The 14,487-nt window shown below is 40.3% G+C and overlaps 1 protein-coding gene across 1 annotated transcript in view; it reads right to left on the reverse strand.

The window, feature by feature from the left end:
* Window positions 1–2,535: 2,535 nt before the first annotated feature.
* GlcAT-I (Glucuronyltransferase I) overlaps window positions 2,536–14,487 on the reverse strand; it is a 34,224-nt gene continuing 22,272 nt past the window's right edge. Inside the window, exons 6-7 of the mRNA XM_067155169.2 lie at window positions 11,837–12,133; window positions 2,536–3,189 (exon numbers count right to left, since the gene is read on the reverse strand). Coding sequence (XP_067011270.2) covers window positions 3,091–3,189; window positions 11,837–12,133 — 396 coding nt within the window. The 3' untranslated portion in view covers window positions 2,536–3,090. The remainder of the gene's footprint in view (window positions 3,190–11,836; window positions 12,134–14,487) is intronic.

Here is a 14,487-nt window from a genome sequence, read left to right on the forward strand (position 1 = left end):
AAAATACCACATAGATACAAAGATAGCAATGCGACAAAGCAAGCGAGTGCCACCGTAAAAGAACTCTGTCATAAGTACAATAGTATCTGTAATAGAAGCGGCTACAAAGGGTCTCTGTACACCATGGAAGAGATACTGGAACCAATAATAAATAATGTTATTTGCTTTACGTCCCCCTAACTACTTTTACGATCTCGGAGACGCTGAGTTGCCGGAATTTAGTCCCGCAGGAGTTCTTTAACGTGCCAGCAAATCTACCGACCGACGGTAACGCATATGAGCACCTTCAAAGACCACCAGTCTGAGCCAGGATCGAACCTCTCAAGTTGGGGTCAGAAGGCCAGCACCTCAACCGTCTGAGTCACTCAGCCTGGCAAGACACCGGATATCTATTGGGAAACTTACTACTGAGTTTATAGTTAATGTTGTTGGGCAAACACCAAATGTGTCACCATAGATGCCAACACTGATCAACACGAACTGTCAAATGATCTTTTTCTCAGTCTTGAAAACTTTGACCACCTTTGCCAAGTCTCAGCCTGTGGTTGTTAACAGGTTTGTAAGTATGAAAGATCATAATATGAAGATAAAGTAGGAATTTAAGAGGATAAATTGGAGCAAAAACTTTGTTTATAAGAACAGGAATTACGGGTTGAAAAATTTACCAAGGGAGGTGTTCAATAAATTTGAACTTCTTTGAAATAATTTAAGAAAAAACTAGCTAAGCAACTGACAGGGAATCTAGCACCTGGGCGACAGCCCTAAATGCTGATCAGTGTGACCGTCTAACTGACATGGGAATCAAAACTCTAATACTGATCCACAGAAGGTTCTAACTCTCTGATGAAGACCAAATTTAAGGCAAAATATCCAACACATTTACAATATAAATAAAAATAAGTATTGTTAACATGGCAGTGTACTTGATTCACAGCTGGAACAATGTTGCTGAAATTAGATCCTGGATTGAAAAGGCAAGAAGTGCATTCAAAAGAATGAGTGAACTCCTCTTTAACAGGGGATTTAATATTAATCTCCATCACCATTTACTTCTGTGTTATGTATTCTCTGTCTTGTTTTATGGTACTGAGACTTGGACCCTAACAGAGACCACCACCAAAAAAATATAATCCTTTGAGATGTGGTGCTAATGATACCTGCTCAGAATATCATGGGTTGATAGTACTCCAACACCTGAACAAAGAGCTAGACGTCACGAACAATATCAAAAAGAAGATACTTGAATACTTTGGCCATATCATTCAAAAAGGTAAGTATAGAATCCTTCACCTTCCTTACAATGTAAAACTGAAGGAAGGAGAAGTAGGGGAAGGAGGAGAATGCCTTAACCACAGAATCTGTGAGAGTGGTAAGGACTCTGTACCCCCACTCTTTTTCGACTTGATGAGAACACTAATAAGATCACCCTGATAACAGCCATCATCCGATGAGCATATGGTAAAAGAAGATTGGTAAACAGTTAAATTTGTTTAAATCCTTTACCACAAATAGTTGGTTTGAAGCCATTCTTCGGGATCTTAATATATTCTAACTAGCAAGACACCCATGCTTCGCTTCTGTATTATACTGAAATTTATAACTGAATGCTTAACATTTTATATATAATCCGCCAAAATTTGCAATCTGACTAGTTTTCTGAGAGAATCCGCCAAAATTCGCGATCTGACTCGTTTTCTGAGAGATTACGGCAAAGATCCTCACATTTTTTCAATCTTTCTTTCCAGCAATTAATTTCGTACTTCCCGGGCTAGGTCCAGGCATTCCGCCCGGTCAGTTGGGTCCCTAAATCTTTGCCATCTTTACCTATAAGCATTACTAATATGGATCACATCCTTGAGGAGATCCGGTGTGATGGCGTCTTGGGTGCTTAGGCGGTACTGAATGCGCAGCCGGACTGAATTTGTAGTCATTACCAGGCCAGGACCCGTTTCCAGCGCGGTCCGCATATTTGGACAACGGTCCGGAACATTATTATTATTATTCTGGACCCCGCAGCAAGATGCAAGGCTGCTACTTGGCAGTAAATTACATCTGCTGCCATTGTCATTGCTGACAATGTGACCAGCACCAATGTCACGTGTAGGCAAATGGGCGGGATTTCTGGCGATACGAATGATATACTTCCATGCATTATTGACCTTATTATAGAGGTGAACAACTGCAGGGTCAATGTCATTCCTACCGTTTATTTCAAATGTGTTTAAATTTTTATTTATATGCCAGGAGAGTTTACTGTAATCTAACTTTAAGTTCTCCAAAGGAAAAGATGGCTCTTCAAAACAAACCCAGGAAGGATTAAAAATGATCAGTTTATGATCAGAATTTACATTATGAACAGTAAAATCAATTGGTCTCGACTCCTTTTTCACCCCACCGCCGTTAAGTTAAGAAGGCGTGTTTATGTTCAAAGGAGATTCCAAATACCAATGTTCACGTCTGTTATCTTCAGTTTTGAGATATAAGTATCCCCATAAAATTCACTTCCTTTTACACCCCCCCTTAAGTGAATTTTCCAAAAAATTACTTGTTTCTTTTTAGTAAAGGATCTTCTAAATACCAATTATCACGACTGTAACATCTTCAGTTTTTTTTATATGTGTTTAAATACCAATTTTTACATCTGTAAACTTTTAAAGTTTTGAGATATAGATACACTCACTTTAAAAATGCACCCCTCTTTTCATCCCTTTAGCGATGGAATATCAAAAAATCCTCCCTTAGCGAGCACCTACATTGTAATATAAATGTATCCTCAAAATTTCATTTCTGTATGTCCAGTAGTTTTGGCTTGGCGATGATAAATCAGTCAGTCACTCGGTCAGTCAGTCAGTCATTCAGTCAGGACATGTTCTTTTATATATATAGATTCAAAATCAAAGAATACTTAATTATTCAACAACAAGTCTCCAATTTTAAAGAAATTTAAAAAAGGTCTCAGCCAACTTTCAGATGTATCACAGTTGATCTTCGTCATTACACATACATACATACATACATACATACATACATACATACACAAACACATTCTCTTCACCATGATAAATAATTGTCCACAACACACGAGATAGCTCACACTTCCATTCCTTCATCCGATCTCTTTCCTTTCTTTTGTAACAGCTGCTCCTGATTGAGTTTTGGGGGTTCTGTCCTTGTGTGCCACACATACACCTGTCCAGAAAGAGTTTAACAAATTAAAATAAGGCAGTAAGACTTAGTAACAGTAAAAAAAAAACATGACATATACAACTACCCTCAAATTCTGGAAGGTATTTACAAGAAAAGTTAAATAAGGAATGTAATTACAACATATTCAAGCTGTCCTGTAACTAACAAGGGAACATCCACAATGGTGAAGTCGCCGATCGCGATGAAACTTAGCAAACACATTGAGGTACATGTAAAAACAATGCCAGCATCAATTTTAAGCGCCAACATTCATTAGCGCGTTAACTAAGGGACCTAAAAGTTGCGAGATTTCAAGTTCCGCGCGAACAGCGATGAATTCCTCCTGACCAATGCTTAGCCGAAACACTGCTTTGTGCCACACCTCTGCTCATCCTCCCCTCCGCCCCGCCTGGTTCAGCACCACTCGTTTCCCTCTCCCCGCGCTGCCGTCTGCTTAGCTGTCGAGCAGAACCTGTGCTACACTGAGTACGCTATCAGCCTTTCTCATAGCTCTCCCTTGGAATTTCCACATTGTATAGGCAGTTTACATTTTATGAAATATTTATGAAAACGTTTGCGATGAGTCCTTAAGAGCAATGTCACCGAGCGTGTCAAAAAATATTTTTCATCTTCAAGCAAAGCACGGAAGTCACAGTGAAGAAGGTCCGCTGAACTTTCGGGAGCTGCAGTTTTATGACGCGATTGAGGGTGTGTTAAGCAGTCAACTATTGTCAAATAGGTTTTGACGCTCACGGGGAGATGTCACACTGTGGACATAGGCCGTAATAACGTAGATTGAAGCGTGGTCTTTTGTGCTGCTTGTGAAATTGTAGGTTTACGATATGTTGATACCGATAACTCTGTCCGACTCGCTGGCTGAACGGTCAGCGTACTGGCCTTTGGTTCAGAGGGTCCCGGGTTCGATTCCCGGCCGGGTCGGGGATTGTAATCTTAATTGGTTGATTCCTACAGCACGGGGGCTGGGTGTATGTGTTGTCTTCATCATCATTTCATCCTCATCACGGCGCGCAGGTCGCCTACGGGTGTCAAACAGAAAGACCTGCATTTGGCAAGCCGAACCCGTCCTGGGATATCCCGGCACTAAAAGCCATACGACAATTCATTTCATTACCGATAACACTCTCGTTGTTTTTAAATGAACAGTTGTGTTCTCCGTTGTTCTTGTCAATACATATACACATAACAACATGTATTTTAGTTATTTGTTTTATTTTTTTTCAGAGCTTATAAGTTGCTGTCTTGAAGGTGACAGTCTCTATTTGGAGGACGTTACAAATTTGACGTACAAGTCTGATCAGTCGGAGGAAACTGAAAAGGATATTGAATATAGCGAGCCAGAACCGGGACAAAGCCAAGACAGTGCCAGTTCGGCGGACACCGTAGATTTACAGTATAAAACAAGAGCAGTCAACTTATGGAGGAGTGGAAAACGGAAAAATCTTAAATTTACAACTGTGCAAAAGCAGTTCTGTCGTTTGCATAGTGTGTCACAGCTCTCCGCCTGGAAAAAAGTTGTGGATGAAGGAGGCTCTCACCGAGACAAAAACTTGATAGGGAAAGTGACGTTATGGTGGAAGCCCAAATGTTTGTGGAAAACGTAAAAGAAAAAATACAGTTACACAGCCCATCACATGTTTTTAACAGCGACCAAAGCGGCTTTAATTTGGAAATGTACAGCGGCAGAACATTAGCGTGCCGAGGAGAAAAGTCGATTAGCACGGTGGTCCAATCAATTCCCTCTACTACGCACAGCTACACGATTATGCCTACCATGTCAGCAGAAGGTGAGCTACTCTCCCCGTTGCTAATCGTTTTAAAGGAAAGAAATGGCGTTTTTGGTTCCCTTGTTAAGAAATGAATATTTTCGAACGAAAATATTCATGTTGTGTGCACCACATCTGGAAAGATGGGCAAAGCAGAAGTTCAGAGCTGGTATAATGACATCTTGAAACCAAGTTTACCCGATGGACAAAATATTTTATTGTTAGATTCTTTCTCTGGCCACAATGCACTTGGTCATGGCACGGAAGTTGAAGTTATGAAGATTCCAGCCGGCACTACAGCCGTTTGGCAGCCATTTGACGTGTATGGGTTTCGGATTTGGAAAACATACACCAGACGAATGTATTCCGGGCTGCGACTTATGAATACCAGCATCGTGCTGCATCACCGTAACACCATCTTAAAGTTGCAATCACTGTTACATTTCCAGCTGACATCTCCTCGATTCACAAACATGTGGAAGTACTCGTGGTACCGCAGTGGGTACCTTGATGATCATCCTGGACAATTCGAACACCCGGTAGTGTATTCCTTTGACAGTGTTGGCTTGGTATGTTCTTTGTGCCCGAATACTGGTTTTGTCAAATGTGCGTGGTGTACAAAGGACTTGTGCGTCACACACTTCTACAAGGAACACCACTATTGTAAAGCATACGTCCCTTGAGAAAAGTATGGTGCCTGTTGTTAAGTGTGTTTTGTTTCAGTCGTCTTTTCACTATTTTGTAATGTGTCGAATAGACCATAAATTGTTTTTGCTTACTATTATTGACGGAGAGTTTGCCCGATGTAATGTATATGGAGTCATTTATTGTGGTGCTTTGTAATTTTTTGTTGTTGTACCAGTTCGTACAATAGCCATGTACACTTTTACGTATGTAACTGCCATTGTACCCAGAAGACTGTAGTGTGATACTTTAATATGGCTGCTTGTTGAATACATAGACCTCTGTCAGCTATAGCGCAAAAGTACGAGTAAGTAGGACTACAGCTCTGCCTGTTATTATGGTATATCTACTGCATATATAAATGCACATCTTTATTTCTTTTTAAAGACGTTGCTTATTACATCAATCATTCCATGTCATACTCATATCAAAGTTGTCTATGCATTTAATTGATTTATGTTCGACAACCATGGCTGCAATTGAAATGTGTCGTGCCTTTCACTGCAAAACATAAATACATCGTTCGATACAAGCACAAATAAAAACATTTTATCTAGATTCCTTATATCAGAGTACGTAATACGGGAAATAAAAGGCAGTTTCTAACTCGGAGTTTATAATTGCTGTTGTTCACAATTTCGTTTCGTTATGACACAACTGATAGCGTACACAAAATGGGGGTAGGGGAGTGGACATGAAAAGAAGGTCTGGACCTGTAACCATATTTTGATATCCCGAGGTACAACATCTCATTACATTCATTGAGATCCTCTACCCAGGCACGTAATTTCTTTAAATAAAAGGATATTTAACGTTGTTTCAAGATGGGTGATTTATTTTAATAAATTTCATATGTATGTCCACTCTAAATGACACTACCGACAGCTTCAAGGTGTTTCAGACGTAAATAATAATTTAAGCCTAGGTCGGACGCGGTACCTTATACCACGTTTGTCCACGCCCGATGGTGCTTAACTCGGGGTTGTACCCACTAATTGACAACTCACCGGAATTAGCAGGAATGAAAATATAACATTTGCATAAAATATGAGTAAATACGTTTAGGTTATTTATTACCATTATGTGTGAAACGGAACATTATTTAAAGGATTTCAATAATTATAGTACGTAAAGAAGCAAAATACAGCGCCGGTCTCGTTCCACAGCCAAGCAGCCGGCAAGCGCGAGGAGAAGGGAGGGGAACGTGCCGCGGAGAACCACTTGGAGGGTAAAAGGCGGTGCAGAGGGTGTGTCTCCAGACGGGAAGTGTGTGTGCCGGCTTAGCATTGGCCAGCAGGTATTCATCACTGATCGCGCAGAACTTGAAATGTCACAACTTTTAGGCCCCTTAGTTAACGCGCTAATGAATGTTGGTGCCTAAAATTGATGCTGGCATTGTTTTTACATGTACCTCAATGTGTTTTCTAAGTTTCATCGCGATCGGCGACTTCACCATTGTGGATGTTCCCTTGTAAAATAATTTAACGAGTCCTAAAGAAAATGATATAGATGTTGATTCCCATAGGGAATCTGAAATATTTGTCCTGAATGAGCAAATTTATAATACCAATGCAAATGGTCCGTTATTGGACATTATAAATTTTTTTATATTTTCCAGCTAGCTCATTCTTGGTTGCCAGCGTTTCGCCCTCGTGTGCTAGGGTGGGCTCATCAGTTGGTACCTAGCACACCTACCAATACGCTGGCTGGTGCATACCGTAGAGGCCACTGCGTAGGCTAACTGGAGCCACCGGCAGTGCCAATGCACTAAGAGACTTTGTCTCATCACTAAAAATTGATGCCTGCTTGGCCATCAGATGATATAGATGTTGATTCCCATAGGGAATCTGAAATATTTGTCCTGAATGAGCAAATTTATAATACCAATGTAAATGGTCCGTTATTGGACATTATAAATTTTCCAGCTAGCTCATTCTTGGTTGCCAGCGTTTCGCCCTCGTGTGCTAGGGTGGGCTCATCAGTTGGTACCTAGCACACCTACTAATACGCTGGCTAGTGCATACCGTGGAGGCCACTGCGTAGGCTAACTGGAGCCACCGGCAGTGCCAATGCACTAAGAGACTTTGTCTCATCACTAAAAATTGATGCCTGCTTGGCCATCAGATGATATAGATGTTGATTCCCATAGGGAATCTGAAATATTTGTCCTGAATGAGCAAATTTATAATACCAATGTAATGTGATGAGACAAAGTCTCTTAGTGCATTGGCACTGCCGGTGGCTCCAGTTAGCCTACGCAGTGGCCTCCACGGTATGCACTAGCCAGCGTATTGGTAGGTGTGCTAGGTACCAACTGATGAGCCCACCCTAGCACACGAGGGCGAAACGCTGGTAACCAAGAGTGAGCTAGCTGGAAAATTTATAATGTCCAATAACGGACCATTTACATTGGTATTATAAATTTGCTCATTCAGGACAAATATTTCAGATTCCCTATGGGAATCAACATCTATATCATCTGATGGCCAAGCAGGCATCAATTTTTAGTGATGAGACAAAGTCTCTTAGTGCATTGGCACTGCCGGTGGCTCCAGTTAGCCTACGCAGTGGCCTCCACGGTATGCACTAGCCAGCGTATTGGTAGGTGTGCTAGGTACCAACTGATGAGCCCACCCTAGCACACGAGGGCGAAATGCTGGCAACCAAGAATGAGCTAGCTGGAAAATTTATAATGTCCAATAACGGACCATTTACATTGGTATTATAAATTTGCTCATTCAGGACAAATATTTCAGATTCCCTATGGGAATCAACATCTATATCATCTGATGGCCAAGCAGGCATCAATTTTTAGTGATGAGACAAAGTCTCTTAGTGCATTGGCACTGCCGGTGGCTCCAGTTAGCCTACGCAGTGGCCTCCACGGTATGCACTAGCCAGCGTATTGGTAGGTGTGCTAGGTACCAACTGATGAGCCCACCCTAGCACACGAGGGCGAAACGCTGGCAACCAAGAATGAGCTAGCTGGAAAATTTATAATGTCCAATAACGGACCATTTACATTGGTATTATAAATTTGCTCATTCAGGACAAATATTTCAGATTCCCTATGGGAATCAACATCTATATCATCTGATGGCCAAGCAGGCATCAATTTTTAGTGATGAGACAAAGTCTCTTAGTGCATTGGCACTGCCGGTGGCTCCAGTTAGCCTACGCAGTGGCCTCCACGGTATGCACTAGCCAGCGTATTAGTAGGTGTGCTAGGTACCAACTGATGAGCCCACCCTAGCACACGAGGGCGAAACGCTGGCAACCAAGAATGAGCTAGCTGGAAAATTTATAATGTCCAATAACGGACCATTTACATTGGTATTATAAATTTGCTCATTCAGGACAAATATTTCAGATTCCCTATGGGAATCAACATCTATATCATCTGATGGCCAAGCAGGCATCAATTTTTAGTGATGAGACAAAGTCTCTTAGTGCATTGGCACTGCCGGTGGCTCCAGTTAGCCTACGCAGTGGCCTCCACGGTATGCACTAGCCAGCGTATTAGTAGGTGTGCTAGGTACCAACTGATGAGCCCACCCTAGCACACGAGGGCGAAACGCTGGCAACCAAGAATGAGCTAGCTGGAAAATTTATAATGTCCAATAACGGACCATTTACATTGGTATTATAAATTTGCTCATTCAGGACAAATATTTCAGATTCCCTATGGGAATCAACATCTATATCATCTGATGGCCAAGCAGGCATCAATTTTTAGTGATGAGACAAAGTCTCTTAGTGCATTGGCACTGCCGGTGGCTCCAGTTAGCCTACGCAGTGGCCTCCACGGTATGCACTAGCCAGCGTATTGGTAGGTGTGCTAGGTACCAACTGATGAGCCCACCCTAGCACACAAGGGCGAAACGCTGGCAACCAAGAATGAGCTAGCTGGAAAATTTATAATGTCCAATAACGGACCATTTACATTGGTATCCTAAAGAAAAGATGAGAACAAAAGTTTTATGTCAATATAATATACTGTGGGCTTTATTCAGTTTTATTAGGTAACTGTGATAAGCAAAAAAATGTATTGGCTTAATCTGCTGGTAGTAACAGCACAACAGAAGCTCTGTATTTGTAACTACTGTATGGATCTATTCTGTCCGACTCGTTGGCTGAATGGTCAGCGTACTGGCCTTCGGTTCAGAGGGTCCCGGGTTCGATTCCCGGCCGGGTCGGGGATTTTAACCTCCATTGGTTAATTCCAGTGGCCCGGGGGCTGGGTGTTTGTGCTGTCCCCAACATCCCTGCAACTCACGCACCACACACACCACTATCCTCCACCACAATAACACGCAGTTACCTACAAATGGCAGATGCCGCCCACCCTCATCGGAGGGTCTGCCTTACAAGGGCTGCACTCGGCTAGAAATAGCCACACGAAATTAAAAAATTAAATCTATTCTGACTTGGCTTGGCATCATTGCATTAATGCATTCACTTTTGGTCAGCATTCCAGTCAAGACAGCTCGTGTGGAAAAGAAAACTTATTCATCCCTCCTATTAAATATACGAGGGTCGAGTCATAAGTCATGGCAACTATTTTTTTTTTTCTCGCGAATTGGAGAGAACTCGGAAAATCTAAGATATGCATTTGTAAATATAGGGCATGTACTTATGCACAGTGTCTGAAGATAAATTCTGACTTCAGGAGATTCTCTTAGGAAAGTGACAGAACACAGGCCATTGATAAACATTGTTTTATTATGGTATAGACAGAAAATATACAAGACTATGTACAAAGGACAGGTCTCCACTGGTTACAGACCTTCAAAATAATCACCCAAGGTTTCCACTGTGTATTGCCAGTGGTGGGACAGGCGCCTGAATACCATTTGTTGCATGTGTATCGCTAACGTGTGACACATCTTTCCGAAATGCAGTTACGATGTCCTCTTTGTTAGCAAACTGTTGTCCACGTCATGGCTTCTTGACTTTGGGGGTTAGATCATAGTCTCATGGGCTCAGATCAGGCAAATAAGGTGGGTGTGGAAGAACCTCCCATCCCCACCGTTGTAAGCGACGGTGAATGATGGCTCCTGCTTGTTAACTTCCATTTTGTGACGCTCTCACTCACACACTGAACTTGGGGCCATGCTTAGACCCACACTGTTGTTTACATACACCATTTAGTGGCATCATACTCAAATACATACCGTACATATCATAGATTTTCTGTGTTGTCTCCTGTTTGCGTGAAAATAAATAGTTGCCATGACTTATGACTCGACCCAAGTAAATGAAAGAAGGGAAGTTATGATATAAACTTCAAATTTCAGGTTTTTACATAAGACAAAAGGTGCTAACGATGTACAGGATGTAAAATAGTTTGACGTTCCCGAGTGTAACATATGACATTGGCAGAAGTACAAAGAAGAGTTTAAGAAAATCATTCATAGGGCCAATGACAGGAAAGTTAAGCAAAGTTGATTGGCTTGTTATTGAATTCGTGCAGGAGAAACAAAACCAGGGTTTTCAAGTTATTAGAAAGAGACATTGGAGGTGGCACATGAGTTAAAAGTTCTGGTAACTGCATTTAGGCAAGCATGAGGGGATTAACGAATGATTAGTGTTCTGTGCACTGTTTACAACATCTTAATATATTTGAAAACAAATGTTTCAAGTTCACCAAACAATAAGATAAAATCGGGAGAAATAATAGAATAATCAGGAGGCGGGAAAACTGTCGAAAATCGGGAGTCTCCCACCTAAATCGGGACAGTTGGCAGGTATGAATTCATATGCTGGCCTTTCTTTTGTAACAGGACTAAATATTTGTCCATTATTTTGGCATTTAGCAGCTAAAACATGTACAAGTTCAGTAAATACCACTTATTAATGGCAACCATTTTAAAATGGTTATTTGTTGAAAAATTTGAATAAGCTTGTATTCAAACTGAATATCTGAAATACATCCATACAAAATTTCAGTTCAATTGGCCCAGTAGTTTAGGTGTGATTGAATGAGAAAGAAACGGACATAATTTTATTCTAAACTCGTGTGCTATTTTTAGAAAATAATTTTGCACACAGGTCGGTTATTTTGAAATAAAAATTAGTCACATGTCAGTTGTGCAAAATTTCATGAATTTCCAGTAAGTCAGATGGGAAACTGGTTCAGAAGGCAGACATTTTTATATACAGAGATGTAAGAGCTTACGTACCTTTGTACATTTGTCAGCTTTTGGCTCCAGCTTATCACGAGTAGTAATGTGCCTGAGTATTTCACTTTCTTGATAACCACCCTCCACATCGAACGAGAATTTAGCTTCTGGGTGGTGAAGTAACAGTTCTAGGTTAATGGCAAACCCAGCCATATCGATAGGAAATGGACGCTCAGGTTTCCAGGCACTGTTCCAGCCAGCAACACGACCAGTCGTAGCATTCAGTAATGGTTTCTCAACCATGAGCCCACCTACCAACCCAACCGGCCACACACTCACTCCCTTGGTACTGCGCATCTTTGGAAAAAAAACATAAAGAAAGTACTATATTCTGTAAATGAAATTCATAACAAACATAACTTGTAAATACCAAAACAACAATATCCAGGCATTTTCAAACAATTTTGCATTTGAAAAGTAGGCCCTTTTTGGACACTGAAAAAGTAACTTTACTGTACACTTCATAGCCTACGGTATTACACCACAATGTACGTACATCATGTAATTAGAGATTATTTAAGTAATTTATTTTGATTCATTAATATTGCAATTTCAACTGCAACGTGCTTAGGGTTACATTTACAGTTATGTCAACATTTTGGTCAAGTTTTTTGCACTCTTCATACAACTTTACATTTTACTCAACAACATTAAATTAATAAGATTTTTTTACAACTCTGAATTGTAAATAAACTTGTAGGTATTGACTAGGTGGAACCAATATACTAGTTTTTCAATTTATATAAATTAATCATTGTAAAACTGCCAGAAACCTGACTAGTGAAGCAGTTATTCTGGGAAAAAAACAACAACAAACACTTGGTTCACAGAGCTCATGAATGATTTAAGAAGAATTAAATTTATCAATACTCCAAATTGAGGCCAGAGATGAGAAGAGGATACTAACAAATAATCACTTATGATTCAAACTTACAACATTTGAATGAAGGAAGTACACCATTACTGACAACCAAAGAGCAGCCAGGTCCGACAGGATGAAGAAGTTTTGGGAGTAGAAAAAGAAGCTGAAAAAGCTGACACTATTTAAAACTATTAGCCTTTAATGTATATGGCTGTAAAGTGCTCCAATGGGGGCGTAAACTATGTTTAAAAAAATAATTTATAAATATACATCCAGCACTATAAATCAATAGAGTTTGTGATTTTTAGCATTTGCGATAAATGCGAAATACGTCGAAACTTTGTCAGTATATGTGCCTTCATCTTATATGACCCGTACGAGTGGTTTTTAGCGATTTTGAATTAGCGATAAAATGCAAAATTATGCAATTTATGCGAAATAGATGCAAAATTCTCGGTTTTATACGAAATAAACATATATATTTTAAAAAACGGTGCATTTTTCTTAAAAATACGATATATGTTATTTATTTCAGGAGAAAGAATTATTACAGCACCCATTGCAATCGTAAGGCGGTAACATACTTTGACAGACACTTCCATCCTGGTGCATGGAATATTTATAATTTCATTATCACCGTTAGCTGGTTAGAGAGATTTATTCTGTTTGTTTTGCAGCCTACCCAATTGATGTCAGATGATACCTGAAGCTATTTTATCTGTGAACATAGTAACTCTGAGCTGAAGTATAGAAAATAAAAAGCACCTCAGTTTGCCGCTCTTATATGATCCTCGGCTCGTTGTAAACAATCATGGCGGCATCTAAGCGCGGCATAGATGAGGTTATTCGTAACTGGCTTGAAAATAGTGATGTTGAAATTAGAAATGATTCTCTGGAGAGTGAAAATACTTCTTCTTCAACTGACAGTGATGAAAATGATTCTGATTTCTGTTCCGAGATGATAGTGCCAATTGAAACTATGTGACAAAACCAGAATGCAGCAAGAGCGGGTGAAAAGTCTAGTAAAATGATACTTGGAATTATGATCTTGTTGACAATAGCCTGTTTCTGTAACATGCAAAACAGTTTCTGCAATTCACTCTAGAGTCGGGGGGGGGGAAATAATCCGAAAGAAATGGACGTAGGGAATGAATCTCTAACCCCACAGCTCTGGGATCACGTTACTAAGGAAACCAATGCCTATGCCTCTATATTTCTTGCTAATTGATATGCTTCCCTTGAAACTAATACTTACGAACAAAAACATTAGTTTCCTGTTACAATAGACGAGCTAAAAACTCACTTCGCTCTGTGTATTCTTATGTATGTGATTAATCAAATTTATGTTAAAGTGACAAAAAAATACATAAATGGTACGCAAGGGAATATTTCCTTTCACAAATAATGGTGGGCCAAAGGGTTAAATCATTCAATGTGTGGAATATCTTTCACTGGCCGAAGAGCACTGCAAAGAACAATCAATCAAACAACAAATACACTTTCAAGCACACACATTCATTCTCTTTGTGTTGACCCTTGATCGTAGTCGGTTATTCTTGACATTGGTGTTGAGCAGCAGTTCCTGTTTTAAAGTACGGTAGCGATTTACTTTATTGTCTGGTAACCATGGGTAGAAGTGAAGTGACGATCAAACAGCATGCCGAGAGTCACAAATCGGGAAATTTTTATGTAAGCGATACAGATAGGCCTATATTGATGTGCCGACTTTGCAGTCAAAGACTTGAAGCAAAAAATGTTTTGCCTCAGCAGCACTGCTGTTCATTTAGGC

The sequence above is a fragment of the Anabrus simplex genome, chromosome 11 (assembly GCF_040414725.1).
Source record: "Anabrus simplex isolate iqAnaSimp1 chromosome 11, ASM4041472v1, whole genome shotgun sequence".
Lineage (NCBI taxonomy): Eukaryota > Metazoa > Arthropoda > Insecta > Orthoptera > Tettigoniidae > Anabrus > Anabrus simplex.